Source organism: Gopherus flavomarginatus, chromosome 3 (genome assembly GCF_025201925.1).
Source record: "Gopherus flavomarginatus isolate rGopFla2 chromosome 3, rGopFla2.mat.asm, whole genome shotgun sequence".
Lineage (NCBI taxonomy): Eukaryota > Metazoa > Chordata > Testudines > Testudinidae > Gopherus > Gopherus flavomarginatus.
The window spans coordinates 236,324,777-236,345,002 of record NC_066619.1 but is presented as its reverse complement, the minus strand read 5'-3'; the positions used below and the strand labels follow the sequence as shown (position 1 = coordinate 236,345,002).

Genomic DNA, 20,226 nt, shown 5'->3' with positions numbered 1-20,226 from the left:
TAGCAATATGTAGGTCCTGGCTGTCCTCTCCCTTATATCTGTCTGTTTTACGCAGGTGGCATTCCATTGAAGTCACTGGCATAAATCCAGAGTAATGGAGTGATGTATCAGACCCAGTATTTTCATGGAATGCCAAAAGCGTTACAATTTGTATGAATCTCCAAAGTACCAAGAATGTAGTGTAAATCTTCTGCTATGTAAAGTTTCTATCGATAGCTCCATTATTATGATTACACCACCACCTAGGGCTAGATCAATAAAGGGGACTTAGAATTGCAATGCTGAGGGCTGGTCTACACTAGGGGGGGAAAATTGATCTAAACATGAATAGCGTAGCTGAAGTCGAAGTATCTTAGATCAAGTTACCTACCGTCCTCATGGCTCGGGATTGATGTCCGCAGCTCCACCTGTCGACTCCGCTACCGCCGTTCACGTTGGTGGAGTTCCGGAGTCGACAGGAGCTCGTTCAGGGATCGATATATCGCATCTAAATGAGACGCGATATATCAATCCCCGAGAAATCGATTGCTACCCACCGATACGGCAGGTAGTGAAGACGTAGCCTGAGTAACTTTTAGGCACTCTGACACCTAGTGGAATCCACAGTCCTGCAGTTGGGTGCCTAAGTTAGGCACCTAAGAATGGTATCCACAAAAGCCAACATGCTGAGCAGGGAGGTGCCTAGAGATAGTCAAGGAGAAATGCCAAAAAGAGTGGTTGTTCATAAATCCGGCCCTTCAAAGGGTCTTAGGCAACTAACTCTAGGCCAGATGGAGAAGCCACCTTCTGCTCAGGTTTCACAGCTGTGAACCCTCTCCTGGAATCATATGCCTAAACCCTTTCTTGCAAAAGTAACTAGGTTAAGGAGGGAGTTATTACTTTATTACCTTATTACTTTAGCCCAGTAGTTAGAGAACTCACCGGGATGTGGAGACCCAGGCAGGGCCAGCTCTAACTTTTTTGCCACCCCAAGTGAAAATAAAAGAAAAAAAAAAAAAAAGGCGCCGCCCCACCATAACACCCCCTCCCCACGAGCACCGCTGAACCCCTCTCAAGCACCGCCAAAGCCCCCGCCCCCCCCCCCCAAGTGCCGCCCAAACCCACACACACTCCTCCCCCCGAGCACTGCCCGGCCGAAACAAAAACAACCAAAAAAAACCCGAGCGCCTGCCACCCCAAGCACGTGCTTGGTCAGCTGGTGCCTAGAGCCGGCCCTGGACCCAGGTTCTAGTCTCCCTCTCCCCCACACCAGTATGGAGAAGGAATTTGAACTTGGGTCTCTCCCCTCCTGAGAGGGTGTCTGAAACACTGGGCTATGGGGTATGTTGGGGCAGGTCTCTCTCTGTCTGCCCTGTTGAAGCTGTTCCACTGTCTATAAATAATTAAATTTGCATTAGGCAAAAGCAAGCATGAGAATGACTCTATAGCCGAGTGGTTAGGGCACCTGAGTGGTGGGAAACCCAGGTTCCAGTCTCCCCATTACAGTGCACTTAATTTATGCACAATGGAACAGCTTCAACAAGACAGACTGAGAGCAACCAGCCCCCAGAATACCCTATAGCCCTGTGGTTAGGGCACTCTCCTAGGAGCAGGGCAACCCCAAGTTCAACTCCCTTCTCCACATCAGGCAGAAGGGGGGGATTGAATCCAGGACTCCTATACCCTGAGCAAATCTTCTAACCTCTGGGGTAAAAGTTATAAGGGGGGAGGACCCAACAACAACTAGTGAGATAGAATTTAGACACCTAAAGTTGCAGTCAGGCACCTAAATCCCTTTGTGGATCTCTCCCTTAGAGACTTTGACCAGATCCCCATTGTGCTAGGTAGCAAACAGATATTAAACCTAGACTGGCATGCTGTATTGGTGACCTTAGACAACATGCAGTAGTAACAATTACTGTGTGTTTTTAATAGACGTCTATGGAATGGGATGCCCCCAACTGGAAAAATCACACATGGTATTTGTTTGATGTCTTTTTCCTTGTCAGACTCTGGGCATCTGCCAAGTGCTCTCCATCAGCATCTGTTTGAGGCAATGCAGTCCCAAGTTCTGACTCAAGTCCTCAATTCCAAACCACCATCTGTCATTAGGTATTACAGGAAGTCTTCCTTACTATCAATTTGTCCAAACTTCTTAAGGAAAAAAGCACATGCACTCCATACATTTGTAGAAAGATAGGCCAGTCCTAAAACAAATCTCTGAGCAGGCTATGTGGGGTAATACCAGTTTAAAAACAGCTTTGGGCTTCTGCTTTCCAAACTGAACCCATTAGATCTTTGATTTCTTGGTCATGTTTTGGGGAGCGGCAGTGCTGTTCATTGTATCAGTGTAGGATTCATTTTCTCCCAGCGGCAAGTGTTTTAATGTATTAATGGCAGAATGAAGAAAATGGAGTCACGATGGTAGTAACTAGATAAAATAAGGAAATACTGTAAAAATGTAACTGGCAGCAAAGATCAGAATGAGATAGTCTGCTGGAATTCCAAGCAATGGAGCACTAACAGGAAGGATGGTCTGATGGTTAAGGCATCTGAAAGGCCTCAGGAGATCTGGATAAGTTCCTTGCTCTGCAACGAAGCAACCACAGGTTAATCACTTTATCTGTTTGTGCCTCATTTCCCCATCTGTAAAACAGGGATATTAAATACTTCTGTTGTCCAACTTGTCTATTTAGATAGTGAGCACCCCACTACCACCTTGGGGCAGAGTGTCTCAGTTGAGCGTTACTGAGATAAAATAGGAACGGATCTGAGACTTTGCATTAGTAAATGTAGACTTTGCATTATTTTAACCTCTAAGGGGTCATGACACCTAAGTAGCAGAGAGGAAAGAAAGAGCCCAATTATATCAGGAAATGGAGTAATCTCTAACATCGCTCATTTGCTGTCTCATGTGGATAGTAAAACTCCTTCTATAGCAATTGTTCTTGGAATAGTAAGATTTGTACCTTACTTCTTTCACAACCTATTTGCTTTTTAGATATATGGAACTTGTGTCTATATCCATGCTAAATAACTTCTCAGATGTTGATCTAAGAAAATGTAAAGCAGCTGGATTGACAGTGCTGTGTTGCATTGACAATTGCTGACAATACAAAGATGCAGTATTGTATTATTGTAACTATACAATAGCTTTTCTTTGGTCTACATAGCTGAATTGAAAATATTGAAGTCAGAATATCAATTCTGCTATTTCTAGAGAGATATTGGAGCTGGAAAAAGATTTTTTCCTCCAGTAAATTAACTCTTAAACAAGGCAGGAGGCTTCAGTATATCTGTTTGTTTCTGTAGGAGTACACTTTTTCTAAAGAGCCTAAAACCCTTTTCATTCTTTACATGGACAAAAAGTGTCAAAACTAGGTGAATCTGTTGAATGATTAATATGGGCTAGCCTGTTATGGTGTCAGTATAAAAACAGGCCACATTCTCTCTGACAGCATCTAGGAAAATTTATTAAACCCCAAATTAATCTTCTATATGTAGCCTCATGATTAGTTACAATTTCACATATCAAACTACTTACATTTTCATCCTGAAATCCTGCTTTTTGCTAATGTATGCTAACTGCTATTGTACAAAATTAGCTAGCATGAGTAATCCTCTACAATACAAAGTTTGTAAGGGTGAGTGATCCTAAATTCACACATGGAATGAAATGTTTGATTAAGTGTGAAGGATAAATGAAACTAGATCCCAAACCTTCAGGGACTGCGTGGATGCAACTAACTATAGCAGATCTTGACTGCCCCCTTGTGCTCTATTTCATCTGGTAATACTCCGCTAATCAAAGAGAAGAGATGATGATGATGGAATAAGATTTCTAAATTTGTTAAATACTTGCAAGCCCTGTGTTTAACATTCTTTAAATGCATTTTAAAATACTGTGTGTTCATGTATTGGCTCAAGTAAAGTCAGTTATTGTTTTTCCCTATTTGGAAGAATACACCTGGACTGGGATGAAGAAGGTTTGTGTTCAGAGTTGCATATTCTGATTTTAGGGAACAGAACGTAATTGAATGAATAGGATTCAATTAAGCTGAATGCGTAATATAGTTAAATATTACTGATCTCACACACACACAGAGTAATTATGACTAAAAACCATTACTCGGGACTTCAGATTCCCAGTTTTTGACCTTGTTTTAAAATCAATTAAGTATTTCATTAGATTTTGTTTGGGAAGCAGCATAAATATTGTCTGGATTATGAATACTACTTTTTCTATTACAAAAAAATTCCACCATTATAAATACTGACAGGCATATGTGCAAGAGAAATCACACCATCGAGAAGAACAGCTGCTGAAGGAATGTGTACAGTATAGAAGTTCAGTGAACAATCAGCATATTTTAGAGCCATGTTTAGCCCACACTAGTACCAATTTTCTATCATTTTTAAGGCTATTCTGGGCTTGGGAAGGTTAGAACATGACACTGCCAGAAATGAGAGCTGTTTATTATTTGCTAGCCAGAAATAGTAGCTGCTCCACACTGTATATTTCTTATTTTATGTTACTAATGCTCTTCACCATGAATTAAAAGGCACATCCACTTTAGTAGGGCAATGCAATGATTAATTATCTGTGCTAGCTCAGTTTCTCTTTTTGACTCTGTCTTGTTCTTTCCAAACCACAAACCTCTTATCAAATATTGGGCTGATTCTTCAAAACCCTGCTAATGTGAGTAATCTGTAGGCCTTGTCTACACTACAGGGGGAGATTGATCTAAGTTACACAACTTCAGCTATGTGAATAATGTAGCTGAAGTTGACGTACTTAGATCTACTTACCGCGGGGTCCATACTATGCTATGTTGACAGGAGACACTCTCTCGTCGACTCTCCTTGCGCTTCTCGTTTAGGTGGAGTACACTGATGGGAGAGCAATCTGTGGTTGATTTAGTGGGTCTTCATTAGACCCGCTAAAACAACCATCAATGCATCAATCGCCACATGTCGATCTCCCAGTAAGTGCAGACAAGCCCTTATTCATGACAGCAGTGCCATTGACACATCTATTGAAATGCATATATACCATCATGTAAGGCTATAACACAAGGTGAACCTCATCACACTGAAATATGTATTGCTCACTAGACCACATACATCACATATTTAATACTGATATAAAAAGAGGCCCCCAATCAGAATAAGGACCCTTTGAGTTATGGTCCTACACAAAACAAATAATAAAGTCCCTGTCCAATTACTGTATTACAGGAAGATCCAATATCACTCCCTATTAAGGTTGCCTGATGTTTCCCATTCAAAGACCTTGTTTTCAGTTTCTTATACCTTTGCAAAACTTTAAACAGTTGGGCTGAAATTTTCCATGCTGAATGTCTGCTTCAGGCTGAAGCTCTTTGGAAAACTTCAGCTAACACAATTTGGCTATTTTCAAGAATGAGATGAGGGCAAACATCTTGTCATAAACAGATAGTAGAAGTTAATAGAACAGAAGTACTTTATATCTCTTTTGCCTGTAAAGGGTTAAGTTCAGTGAGCCTGGCTGTCACCTGACCAGAGGACCAATCAGGAAATAGGATACTTTCAAATCTTGAGGGAGGGAAGTTTGTGTGTGTGTGCTGTTAGTTTTTGGTTGTTGTTCACTCTGAGGGCTCAGAGGGACCAGACATGCAACAGGTTTCTCTCCAATCTCTCCGATACAGGCTCTTATAAGTTCGGAATAGTGAGTACTAGGTAGATAAAGCGAGTTAGGCTTATGTTGGTTTTCTTTATTTGCAAATGTGTACTTGGTTGAAAGGAGTTCAAATTTATATTTTGCTGAAAGGATTTTAATTTGTACTTGAATACTTAGGCTGGGAGGGTATTCCCAGTGTCTATAGCTGAAAGACCCTGTACATATTCCATCTTGAATTTACAAAGATAATTTTTACTGTTCTTTTCTTTTAATTAAAAGCTTTTCTTGTTTAAGAACCTGATTGTTTTTTTTATTCTGGTGAGACCTCAGGGGACTGGGTCTGCATTCACCAGGGAATTGGTGGGGAGAAAGGAGGGAAGGGGGAGAGAGAAGCTCATTTCTCTCTGTGTTAGGATTACTTTCTCTCTCAGGGAGAATCTGGGCGGGGAAGAGAGAAGGAGGGGGGGAAGGTGCATTTTCCTCTCTGTTTTAAGATTCAAGGAGTTTGAATCACAGTGATCTTCCAGGGCAACCCAGGAAGGGGAAGCCTGGGAGAGGCAACAGTGAGGGAAAGGGTTTACTTTCCTTGTGTTAAGATCCAGAGGGTCTGGGTCTTGGGGGTCCCTGGGCAAGGTTTTGGGGGGACCAGAGTGTACCAGGCACTGGAATTCCTGGTTGGTGGCAGCGCTACAGGTTCTAAGCTGGTAATTGAGCTTAGAGGAATTCATGCTGGTACCCCATCTTTTTGACGCGAAGGTTCAGAGTAGGGGTTTATACCATGACACACCTTTTGCCCATGTCAAAAAATTCTGGCAACTTCTTTGAAAAAGGGAATTGAGGTTTGGCAGGGGGTGGCTTTTGTGTCAGGGATGTGCCTTTTTCTGTCCCCACAGAAATTCAGCCAAATGTGTCCAAGTTATAAGCCAAGGATTGGCAACCTCTGCCACGTGGCTCGCCAGGGTAAGCACCCTGGTGGGCCGGGCCAGTTTGTTTACCTGCCGCGTCAGTGAGTTCGGCCGACTGTGACTCCCACTGGCCTCAGTTTGCTGTCCCAGGCCAATGGGGGGGGGGAGGTGGGAAGCGGCATGACTGAGGAATGTGCTGGCTGCAGCTTTCTGCCTCCCCCATTGGTCTGGGACGGCGAACCACAGCCAGTGGGAGCCGCGGTCAGCCACACTCACCGACGCGGCAGGTAAACAAACTGGCCCGGCCCGCCAGGGTGCTTACCCTAGCGAGCCGCATGCCAGAGGTTGCCGACCCCTGTTATAAGCCTTTGAAAATCTCAATTTGTACCAGCTCAAGGGAGACATCTTAGATTTTAGCAGCTAGATTCCCCAAAGACACTGGCCACTGGGCTGCTGCAAGCTGTGCCAGGTCCATGTTAGGATACCAGAACTGAGAGCAGGGAGCCTCTCTCTCCAACGTGTGCAGTGACACCCCACCACCACCACACAGGCCAGGCAGCATGAAGGAGGATGTTGCCTGATTCAAATGCAGGGGGATTAGAGTGGTACCAGGGAGCCTCAGAATGGAGGCTGGGGTGAGGGTGGGAGGAGAGGAAAACTGGAAGCAGAGTTGGGATGAGGGGAGAGCCTGGGACTGGCTGGGCAAAGAACATGGAATTAAGAAGCAGTGGAGGGGGATGGAAGAAGTTGAGGAGAGAGGGGGAGACAGCTTTGATAAATAGCTGAGGTGCAGAGGGAGAACTAAGACTGACAAAGACTGAGACAAGGAGTCAGGTGGCAGAGACTGGGGTCAAGGAGCCAGTAGGGATACAGAATGGGAGGTTAACCAGAGGCCATGATGATGAGAGAAGTAAATTGGAAGAGAGGCCAGGAGGAAGGAATTGGGATTGGCCACGGGCAAGGAGAACAACACTGGCATTGGAACAGTGAGACCAGAGAATTGAGACTGGTGCTTTCTGGACACACAGATGGGGGCCATAATGATAAGCCTGAGGAGTGGAGACTGATTGGCTGGGTGAGGAAAATGAGACTGGGATGAGGAGCCAGAGTTGGGGAACAGCAAGAACTGGTACAAGAGGTCACATAGGGGGAAAAAAAAAAAAAGAGTGTGACCACTAGAGCACATTCCCCTCCAGAGCCTTCAGGATTCCCAAATCTCACTATCCCTCCACTATCAGCAAGTACCTATGAAATCCACTGGCAAAATTTGTGTTTATCACCTTTTAATGCTGGTCCACAGAGGTAGACAACTTATTATTGCCATTAGTTACTCCAGTAGCTCAATTGGCAGAGATCATCAGACTATTAGCTCTCACTAGGGATGTGAAATATCTAGGTTCATATCCCTGTTCCAAGCAAAAAAGGTTTTGGCCCAAAAAATTGCCCTGGCTCTAGCAATTATGCATATTATATATATGGGCACAAAAAAGTGCTATTGGTCATGTTTCTTCCTCATTGTTCAATGTGTAGCCTTAGGCCTTATTTACCTGCACACTATTCAAACCCTGCTCTGAAGACAGAGCTTTTCATTTCCTCCTAGGCTTTTCTGTTGCACTCATCACTGTAGTATTTGAGTGCTTCACAAACAATTCATTTTCATGACTCCCTATAAGGTGGAGGGCATTATCCCCATTTTACAGATAAGGAACTGAGGCACAGAGATTAAAGTTAGAAAGGTGTCCACCAATCATGAGATCCTAATTTAAGACACCTACGGCCTGTTTTTTCAGAGTACTTAGCTTATATAGCACTTTGTGTGTTCCAAGTACAGCTCCCATTCATGTCAGCTGTACATGTGAGAGTTCAGCACTTCCACAGATCAGACAAGATGTTTCAAGTTGGGCACTCAAAAAAATTAGGACACAGTTAGTGGTCACCTGTGAAAAGTTTACTTTATGGGACTTGACTAGCATCACACAAAACCCCTGTGCCAGAGGCAGGGATTCTCCCACATTCCCCTGCCTTAACCATGAGGCTGCCCATTCTTGCCTCCAGTAATCTCCAGCCTCATTCACCACACACCTTCCAACCTCTGCAACAAAGGCAGGAGTCCTACAGACAGCCTCCTTCACTGCACAACCCTGATTCATTCCCAGAGCAGGTTCATCCAGTGCCTTAAACGAGGCAAGGGTCCTATGTTGAATATAGTAGGTGATCATGTAAAGACTACATTATAATGCCCAAGGGGACTAAACTATTTCCCAAACTATTCTCAGAAGTGGCTGAACCATTTTTGATGAAGCTCTTCAAAAAATTTTTGCCTGATGCAAACACCCAGCACACAAAAATGTTAACCTGAACAAATAAAGTTTGGCAAAATTGTAAGTACTGAAAGCAGGGTCTAGTGGGAAGTGTTGGGCAACCTTAATTACAAGCAGTACTATCAGCTTCTCCAATAATTTCTCATCTTATTTCTGTATTTTTATTTATAATCTTCTGCATATCCATTCTCTTAGATATTGCCTCTTACTAAAAAGAAAACAATGACTTGTGTGTAACTTGGAATTCATGTAACAGCACGTTGAACTCATGATTAAAGTCGCTACATTTTTAAAAACAAGCATTCCAAACCCGGAATAAATAGATGATGGCTCCTTCCTCATTAAAAAGTGTGGCTTGGAAAACCAACTGATCAAAAAAAACAAAAACCCAAACAAACAATAGTCAAATTGTGTTTCTTTGTTTTAGATGGATACACCACTGATGATATTGAGTTTTACTGGAATGGAGGGGAATCTGCCGTAACAGGAGTTAATAATATTGAGCTCCCACAGTTCTCAATTGTTGATTACAAGATGGTATCAAAAAAAGTGGAATTTACAACAGGTAAGCACTGACTAGCTCAAAAAGTGCACCTGACACAGAAGTATCAATGGCTGAAGTTTTCATAACGTCACTTTCATCCTTCTTTCAGGGGCATATCCTCGATTATCACTTAGTTTTCGGCTTAAACGAAATATTGGTTACTTCATTTTGCAAACCTACATGCCTTCCACGTTGATCACAATTCTATCGTGGGTATCTTTTTGGATCAACTATGATGCCTCTGCTGCAAGAGTTGCCCTAGGTAATTTATTTTCACAGCTATTGAAGTGGCTTGAGTACTGAGCTGTGTAACTCAGCGTGGCCCCATCGTCAATGCGACTACGTTGATTTACAGTTACTGAAAATTTGACCCTGTGTTTCACCCACCTGCCAGTTCATATTGTGATACTATGATACCTGCTACAATTTTACCTGAGCAATCTGAAAGGCGAGGCCTCAGCCTGTTAGCATCGTTTATTAGGACAGTCTGTGGTTTAAGCCTATAACCTTTTCAAAGGCTAACTGCAGTAAATCATGTGCTCCCCAGTCTCATTTAATTGGAGCACCTTATGACTGAATGAGTCTAGAGCTATTCATTAGATACATTAATGGCCTGTGATTATAACAGAATAGAAAATGGTTTCATTCTCATAGACCAACATCAAAAATTCATCATATTGTGGTTAATAGATTACAAAGCCATGAGCTGGCAAAGTTTCACCTCATAGAATGAAGTAATCTCTTTGAAAATTAGTGAAGAGGGCTATTATGATGGCACCACCAACCTCCCTACACTAATGCCCACGATTCTGTTCTGGAGCCTCCATTAATCCCCTCAACTCTCTTATCCTCAGTCAAAATTAGTCCTAATACCTTTCCTCTGGCTAGGATACTTACTCTGACTCCAAGAACACTAGTAAATTTAATTCCAGTATAGGGATCAGGCAGAATGGCTATGTTAAGAATCAAGTTAGCAGTGTTCCCTCATCTGACAAGACCAAGTGTCTTCTCCATAACATCCCTGTTCTGTAGTGACTACATCAACCAGCACTGGAATGTGCCTTTGTAAACCACATATTATTTGGAAAGAGTCTTAAGTGAATTTAAAAAAAAAATAAGCAGGGTAGGCTACTAATGAGACAGGCAATTGGACAAGAATAGAGTGTTCAGGTAACTGATTGTCCCTCCTGCTATGGAAAACGCAAGGGGGTTGACCCCAAATGCCTGCAGAGCTTGCAATTTAATATGTCACTTAAGGCACCTGCTGTTTCAAATTTTCCACTTTCCACCTCACTGGCTCCCTTCACTACCAGTTTATGTATATAAACCTAGCATGTTACATAGAACATACTGTCTTGACTCTCGGTAATATTTTTTTGCTAGATGACAAATGCATTCCCTTAATGGTTAGGAATCTCCCATGAAATAATTAAGCCAACTATGTCAAACTCAATGGCAATGTGTTTGAGCAATGATGCAGCTTTTATGCCTTCAAAGTGACGAACAACGTATTAGAGTTGCCTTATCAACATTTTTTTTTAAACTTCACAGGAATCACAACTGTGTTGACCATGACCACAATCAGCACTCATCTCAGGGAAACACTGCCAAAGATTCCCTATGTAAAGGCAATAGATATTTACCTAATGGGATGCTTTGTGTTTGTATTTCTGGCCTTGCTGGAATATGCCTTTGTAAACTACATATTCTTTGGGAAAGGCCCTCACCGTCAAAAAAAAGCAGCTGAGAAGGCTACTGATGAGAAGGGCAAACCAGAGATGAATAAAGTCCAGGTAATTGATTCAAGCTAATATTTCATATATTTTTATTTCTAATAGGGCAAGGCACCCATAAATGAAAGCATCAACAATTTTTTTTCCAAAGAACTTTATATAATAAGGGAGTTACTGCAACTAAAATATGGTGCCAAATTGCTCTCAGTGCCAATGAACTCATCATCCTCATTGTACTACATGGCCAGATAAAAATACTTATCTACATTCATCTGTTGTCTAAAATCATACAGAGTGACCTATTATGCTACATGGAAATACAGTTCAAGATGCTGACACCCTACAGGTACTCCAAAGTGTTATCCCTACACTGTTAAAGGCATAAGCCATTCCTTTATGGATTGTTCGCTGGAGATGCTGTCCATACCTATGCTGCTTTCAGATGAGGGCAGTAGTCCATTCATCATCCTCTAGATAAATGTACTAGCTTGAGTTTCTTTTAATCTTTACTGAGCAGTCACCCCCAAGGGATCACTAATGAAGAGTCATGCATACATGATCTATTGTGATTTAGGTCTCAAGCAGCTTCACTGAAGCTTTCTTAAAGTGAAAAACAGAGCAGACTAAAGAAATTGTAAATTCAGCCAAGACAAGAAGTGATGTTTTCACTATAAAGAAATGTTCATGGTACATCCTGCATATCCATTCAGGAGAGTAAGGGGGTGGGGTGTACTCACTCTCTCTTGCAGGTGGGTGAAGAGTGGGGAGGCAGAAACATGGAGTGGGCAGAGCTTTGGTGGCATCCCCACAACCTCTAGTATTCTGGCCAGCACAAATGTGCCTGTGCACCAGGGGATGTAGTCTGCACTAGGTATAGGGCTGGGATGTGTTCTCCAAAATTGAAAGGCAGATTTTGACCAAGTCAGAATCTGCTTCCTAGGCTGCTCTTGGGACTGCATATTACCCCAGGCACAACCAAGTGTTGTCCTGTGTTAAATATTATCACCACCAAGACCTATTTATTTATTTTTTTAAAGAAACACTAAATGTACATGGTTTTAATTGGAAATATTTGTTATAAATTTCAATCTAAAATTAATGTAGGCAGGGATTGTCTGCAGTGTCGTTGTAGTCATGTTGGTCCCAGGATATGAGAGACAAGTTGGCTGAGGTAATATCTTTTATTGGACCAACTTCTGTTGGTGGAAGGTACAAGCTTTTGAGCTACACTGAACTCTTCTTCAGGTCTGGGGATGGAAGCAGAGTGTCTGAGTTAAGATACTTTTAAGTAAAAGATTGCCTCACCTACCTACCTTGTCTCTCTAGTCAGGGGTGACAGTTCTGCAAACAAGCCTTTTTTGGAGGAGATTTCTTTTGGCAGTTGCCTATTTTTTCCAAGATTCTTGTTATACCTCAGTAATTAAATGTCTGCTATACTTTTGATTTTTTTTAAACAGTATTTTGATCTGAAGTTTAGTACACCCTGAAATGACTATTAAAGACACAGGGGTCAAATCCTCTGATGACCTAGTTCCATATCATTTGATCAAAGATATATATAATCTTTGATCGAATATATGATATATAAACTTGTTTGCTTCTCTTTTGGATATTTTTCTCAGAGATCATCATAAACATTTTGCTATGAATTGTAAACCTATAATTCTAAAATAGTGAATTGTTTTGCTGATTTATTCAAATTAGCAAGCTTAAAATGGTTTAAAAACTCATTTAAAAATGTAACAAGATCATAACACTTAAATTAAAGCACTAATTCATATGGCACTTGGCTTGCAAATATACTGTGAGCCTATATTAGTTTACAAGGAAGCACCCATATGAATCAATTTAAATTGTAAGCACTTACGAGTTATTTGTCTTTATAAGGAGAAGCTATAATAGAGTAACTTGATGCTTACACTACTGTTTCAACTGATTCTATTTTACACAGCCCAGAAACCCTTAATTTACATATAGGATTATACAGTAACAAACAGCCATGAGATACATGCCCTGTGAGGCTTTATTTCCCGATTTAATATACATTCATATTTTTCCTCCCTCTGAAGGTTTTCTTGTGTCTAGTTCTCAGTCAGACTATTAGATCCTTGGGACAGGGGCTTTATCTTCCTTTTTGACTGAAAGTACCTTGCATAGGTTTTAGTGTCATCAGTTTGCAGATGACATTCAGCTGTATCTTTCCTCATTCAAATGATGCAGATCGCTTTCCTCACTGTCTGGTTGAGACTGGGACATGGATGACAAACAGCTGGATGATGCTCAATTGAGATAAAACAGAAGTGACAGAGGGCTAGTGGAAGGAAGTGGAAGATATGGTAAAGGTTGTACTGTCCCCTTTTATTGAGGGTGGTTATCCACCACTTATCATTGTCTTCACAACTTGGGATTCTGATTAGATTTCCACTTATGGTTGGAAGATCAGCAATTAAGACAGCCTTTCATCATTTGCATCTGACCAGGAAGTTACAACTTATGATATTTCAAACATACCTTGCTACTGTGTCACCTGAAGACTAGATTTCTGCAATGTGCTCAACTAGGGCCTATTTCTGAAACCCACTCAGAAGCAGAAGTTGGAGTAGGAGTAAGATGAGACAGCCTGGTTGTTAAGCAGGTGATATGCCTGCAGCCAGATACCACTCGTGCTTTATAATCTGGACTAGCTTTTTGTGGATTTCTGGGTGGAGTTTAAGTGATGGTTTTGCCTTACAGGAATTAAGCCCTACATGTCCTAGAACCTGTCTGAGAGACTGCTTCACTCTCCATGTCATACTACTGCAGTTAGTGGTGACTCTGAAGCAGAAGGCTCCTCTAGTGAAAACAGAGGGAGCTAGTGGCAGATCATTCTCTATGTAACTGTGTCCTGAACTTGTAGTTCACTCCTTAACTTGGTCTGATACAGCCAGAACATGTTGCCCTTCGGGGAAAAGCCCATCATTTTTATGGAGGATTCTCAGGAGAAGTTGTTACAGGAGTAATTTTTAGGGAGGAAATGTCATTTTTCTCACCATTTCTTCTTTAAAGTATACCATGGAGATTGCTGCTGGGTTTCATCTTTATTTATGTTGATAAATAACTGTTAATGGCAACTAGAGCCTCTTATTGGTTTTTGAAGAACAGGCAAAAATATAACTTCTCAGTTGGAAAAAATTATGCAAAGAAAATTAGATACCTCCTTTGAAAAGATGTTTAAAATAATTGAGACAAGCTAACAGCATTGTGGACTAGTAGAATGTTATCACCCTTTCCCTCCTCTTCCCCATATCATTACTATATGGTCTCTCTTCAAAGCTCCAAAATTGGCTCCTAATTGTAATAGTTTACAAATCTTTTCTTTTTTAAACTACTAAATGCATAGAATTCCTGCCTGAGCCATCCATACCCTAATTTTGACTCTTTTATATTTATTCTTGAAATAAGTAATTTCTGGATGACATTTCCTTCAGTCCAGACATAACCATTTTCCACTTTTGGTGGATTCTTCCTTCTCTGATATTTGCATCTCTTTCCTCCTTCAATAAATTCCATGATGAAAAACAGAATCCAAAACTTCCATTTCTTTATGGCAACTTTATAGTTTAAAGTTGGGTAGGACAAGTAGTAATGGGCTTAATCTGCAACAAGGGAGATTTAGGTTAGATATCTATGGTCTAACTATACTGGATACTTAAATACCAGAATAGGCTACCAGAGAAGGTTGTGGAATCCTCCTACTGGAGGTGTTTAAGAATGGGTTGAAAAAACACCTGACAGGGATGGTCTAGGTTTACTTGATCCTGCCTCAGTACAGGGAGCTGTCGAGGTCCCTAAACTTTTATTATATGAGTATCTCGAGTCCTTGCGTCATTTAAAAGTCAAGTATTTTAAGAGGACTATGAAACATGATGGGAAGTCAGTGCAGAAGAAGAAGAGGATGGATGGGGATGATGTACCTTAATAATTTAAAGCTAGAAAGTAGTCACACAGCCATAATTGTACTCCTGTGGATTTATCAAATACTGCACTCCAGCTAGAGAAAAGTCTTGCCTTGACGTGATTACAGCATGAACAAATAACTTAGCATGACACTGGAAAAGAGTTTCACTCTAGAAATATTATTCAAATAGTGATAAAATCATAATCTATAGCTACAGGCAACAGGATCAGTTATTGAATGTAAACTTTAAAATTATATTTTAACAAGTCTAGGAGGAGAATCCAAAAGAAAAACTGTGAGAACAGCATCCGTTACTTAGAAACAATGCAAGAACTGATTGATAGCCTCTTTGTGCAACTGGTATTTCATAAGAGGTGTTTAAAGTTCCTAATACAGAGGTTCACTGACCTTTCCATTGTGAGGCCCACACCTTAAAAAAAAAATTTTCTTGGGGATACCTTTCCTTGCCATTAATTACTCCACAGACTGTGCACTGATGCGCAACTACAGCAATTGCTATCATGGAAAAATAATATTAAGGATATATTTAATGTATTTTGTTATCTTTTAATGACTGGAAATAAGCAAACTCAACACTGTGGACCGTTACCTACTGGCATCAATTAAAAGACTCCCACTGAAGGCCAGGCCCTAAGTGACTAGCCAGTTCTCTGCAGATCACCAGATGTTGTGCCACAGATCACCAGTAGTCCACTGACCAATTTGGGAGCCTCTGCCCTAATCTTTAGGAATATAGAAGTGACCTGTAGGAATTGAAGAAATGTGTTTCTGAGTGTTCCAAAGAAACAGTGTAGGTTGGGTCCCTGGTCAATCAGTGGGAAGAGAATAGCTTTGATATTCAAAGGTGAAAGAAGAAATTTCAAAAATCGTATGTTTGATGTCTATTTCCTGAATGAATTAGGGTGGCCAAGTGTTGGTTTTTTGACCAAAAAGTCCAGTTGAAAAGGGGACTTGCCGGTGTCCAGTCAGATCTACTGAAACCCAAAGTCTGGTTTCTGCAGGCAGGAGAAGCAGGGAGGGGCTGAGTCATCACCCTTGCCAACCCCTACTCAGCCAAGGCCACCTCCTACCTGCACTGAGCAGCTGCAGCTCCCAGCCCCAGCTATGCAGGCAAGTCTCTCCCAACCCACACAGGGAGAGGGGAAAGGCAGTAAGCAATGGAGCGAGGGGGAAAGAGGAGCAAACAAGGGGCAGGACTTTGCGGGGAAGGGGTGGGGCAGGAGTGGGGTCTTGTCCTCAGGGAGAAGGTGCGGGGCATGGGAGGTTCTGGCACTCCTGTTGGGGTGTCTGGTTTTTAAATATTACAAAGTTGGCAATCCTAGAACGAATTCTTGTCTAATATGAACTATTATAGGAGATTTCTCAGATATTTATATTCCTAAGACTATCCTGGAGAGGCCAAAAGCATTCCTACACCAACAGAAGTTTTACCACCCAGGAGTACATGCAAACTTGAGAAGGGTGAAGAGTGGGGGAGGGTGTCAATTGTGACTATTTTAGTGAGTATAAAATCAACTATTCAATTTGGCCCAGCTGTACTCCTTTGTTTGCTTTTCATTCACAGCCAGGTTGGAAGGTGGCTTGCAAAGGACTATGTTACCACTATGTTACCAACATGAACAAGGGTTCTGAGATGCATATACAGCTGTAGTATTTGTTCCAGAAGTGCTCACTCTGTTTTTAAATTTCTGGTCATCTAATCTGGGAGCAGCAACAATGCTATGTACTGTAGGTGCCCAATCATAACAGCATAATGAATATCAAATAAGTGAAAATACAGTTGAAACAACTAATTCAGGAACAGGTTGAAATGCATCCATATTAAACATCCATTGAACATTTTAGTACATTTGTAAAACAAAACTGAAGTTTGTTCATGCTAATGCACATATAAACTGTTTGCTACAGACAGCTCACCTGCCCCATACATTGGCAGCCTATGTATTTTAATACCCAGACTTTAAATCTATGCAGGACAATATAAATTAATACTTATTTCTATCACTACAAAAGATAGTTAATATGCATTCTGCTAGGGCTGGTTGATGAGATACATCCATACCCTGGGACATTTTTCCTGGGAAGGAAGCCCACTGTTGCGAACCATAGCGACAGTAAGTTTTAGAAATGAGCGCACAGCCCTGAAACTGTAAAGCAAACAAAAAGACAGAAATATTGTATTTTCAGCATAAATACATAACAATGCCAGGGTAACCTGACACCCTTTGTTAAGCAGATGTCACATTTTTATAACAAAGATTGAGCCTTAAAGGTAAAACTAGCAGAATTTTAGTAAGGGGAGCAACTGTGCCCTATAATTGAATGAAGCAATCCCCAAACCAAGATACTGTCTCATGATTTATTTATTTAACCACTGAACAATTCATTTCATCTTTAGCATCAGGCAGATGGGGAACAGTAGCAATATCTTCAGGTAATACTTATTCTCTTAAATTGTATTGATGTTCTACCCTTTCTGATGCTGTCGCTGCTCCTGAAGCAGCTTCCTCATTTGTAAAATCAAGTGAGATTTGCAAATTTGCAAGAGGAAAAAAATATGCTGATACAATGATAACTACTTAGATGAATATAGTTTAGATAATTTCTTTCTTGCCACAGGTTGATGCCCAAGGAAATATTCTTCTTACGACTCTGGAATTAAGAAATGAGATCAGCAGCTCAGAAGTGTTCACAGGTATCAGTGACCCAAGAGCCACCATGTATTCATATGACAGTGCCAGCATCCAGTATAGAAGACCCATCTCAAGCAGAGAACTCTACAGCAGAAGCACTTTGGACAGGCATATGGTTCATAAAAAGGGGAATTTACGAAGAAGGGCATCACAGCTCAGAGTCAAAATCCCAGATCTGACAGATGTTAATTCTATAGACAAATGGTCAAGGATGGTCTTTCCTATCACATTCATTATTTTCAATGTAGTTTATTGGCTTTACTATATCCACTAATATATGCACTGATCATCCCATCCCTAGATTTATTTTCTTCCCTTCATTTTGTTAACTCTCCAGGACTGCAGTAGCCATAATGCTACATTTCCAAGGTAAGATATTCAGCCATTGAACAGTTCTTGTTTAAAAAAAAACAATTTAACCATGTTCACTTCAGAAAAGTACAGTGTCTACTCCAGCATATTATTATTTGAGATCTGTTCTTAAAAAGCAACTTCAACAAGGAAATAAGTGTTATTCCTTTACTTATCCAAAAAAATTGTGCATCTTCCATGATCTTTTCCTACTTTTTTTAATCTGGATTTTTTTAAGTTAAATAAAAGATTGTCTTATTTTCCACCACATTCTGGTAGAATAACACTTGTCAAACAAGACTGTATAGTGTCTCAAATCGGGCACTTGACAAGTTACAGCTTTTCAGCATAAGCAGGACTCAAAGACAATGTGGAAAAATACCTGTTGTAAAGACTATATCTACTTTACAGAAAGTACTATTCAAAAGTGAGTACTTATGCCAGCGCTGGCCTTTGACAATGTTTGCAGGAAGTACCAATCAAGGGTACATAAGTCCCAACTATTATTTTCCATAAGGCTAGAATTTTCAAAGGAGCATAAGGGAGCTAGGTGCTCAAATTAGAGTCGCTGGAACTGGAGGCCAGAGGGCCCTTGCTCCATCGCTTTTAAAAGCTATGCACTCCCCCTTAAAGCCAGTTAAAAAGTGAGAGTGACAGAGGGAGTAGTTTTGGGGGGAAGAGGCGATGTGGGGGCGGTGCCCTGGTTCAGGCACCAGTGGCTCCCCACTTCTAGGGAGCTTCCATCGCTCCTGGCCCAAATCCCATTCAGATTCTATCAGGCAAGTGGCTGATCTGGTCTGACCTGGAACTCTGTTATTTCCATGAAGGAGTGAAGTAGAGAATCGAAAACATTTTGTAATCTGGAATTTTATAGTAAAAAAAGATTAAATGGATTAATTCTAGATAGCTACTAACCATTCTACTAAAGGAATAGATTTTGCCTTATCTCTCATCTCTCCCTTTATTTAGGGATTGCTTTGTATTTCCCCCCTTGTTTTACTTGGCTGCTTAGTACAACAGCTCTACTTCAAGAAGACAATGTATGCTAATCTTCCTTTTGTGATGGAAAAATTTCATCATGTTTTTAGGAAAGCAAGATGCACAGGCTGAGCAATGCTGCATAACTATGAAGACTATGTCAACTGCCATTCATACTCATCAAAACAAATATTGAGATAAATACCACAGGTAGTTAAAAAGCGGGTGGCTAACAAAGATGACCCTTAACAGGAGCCAGCTAAAAGCTGATCTCCACTGAACTGGAATGGATTCGTATTCTCAATCTAGCGGCTTTACCACCAGTTGACATTATGTCATTTAGTATGGTTGTCGTTAATTTTTAGATTGCCTTGTCATTATTATTTTTGGACATTCATCTTAAGGATCGACCCTTCTTCCAGTCCAGAGAACAGGCTCCTGTCCTGTGGCCCTCTGAGGAATTCCCCAGCTGCAGGAAAGGTATGGGTTATACACAGTCATAGATTACTGGGCAGAGAAGGGCCACATCGGAGGCAGGAGAGTCTGTAGCCTGCTATGCTAGAGCAATTCTGGACTGTGGAGTTAAAGTAGTCCTTGAGGCTACTGCAACCCCAGAGCACCCAAAATTCCAAGCACAGATGTGGCGTAAAGTCACCTTTGCAATCAGTCCTCCTGGACTGCGTCTTCTTTGTTGTGACTTCTGAGAGGTGCAGCACAATATCAGACCCCAAACCTACATCTTACCCATCAACCACAAAAAAGCAGAACATGTAATAAGGGTTGCCAGGTGTTCAGTTTTCAAATGGAACGCCTGGTCAAAAAGGGATCCTGGCGGCTCCGGTCAGCACCGCCAACCAGGCTGTTAAAAAAGTCTGGTCAGCAGTGCTGCGGGTCTAAGGCAGGCTAGTCCCTACTGCTCTGACACCGCACTGCGCCCCGGAAATGGCCAGCAGGTCTGGCTCCTAGGTGCGGGGGGGAGGGCGGCGACGGGGCTCCGCACGCTGTTCTCACCGATTGCACCAGCTCTGCACTCCCATTGGCCGGGAACCACAGCCAATGGGAGCTGGGGGGCGGTGCCTGTTGGCAAGAGCAGCACACAGAGCCT

The 20,226-nt window shown here is 41.5% G+C and overlaps 1 protein-coding gene across 4 annotated transcripts in view; it reads left to right on the top strand.

The window, feature by feature from the left end:
- The window catches only part of GABRB1 (gamma-aminobutyric acid type A receptor subunit beta1), a 289,303-nt gene that overhangs the window by 256,347 nt on the left and 12,730 nt on the right, over positions 1–20,226 (top strand). For 2 of the 4 annotated variants that reach the window (XM_050947727.1, XM_050947725.1), the window contains 4 exons: positions 9,292–9,429; positions 9,518–9,670; positions 10,960–11,201; positions 17,719–18,481. In XM_050947727.1, the coding sequence (XP_050803684.1) occupies positions 9,292–9,429; positions 9,518–9,670; positions 10,960–11,201; positions 17,719–18,066 (881 nt within the window). In that variant the 3' untranslated portion in view covers positions 18,067–18,481. Of the gene's footprint in view, positions 1–9,291; positions 9,430–9,517; positions 9,671–10,959; positions 11,202–17,718; positions 18,482–19,231; positions 19,558–20,226 lie in introns of those variants that run through there. The other 2 variants (XR_007773566.1, XR_007773567.1) reach the window with 2 other exon arrangements.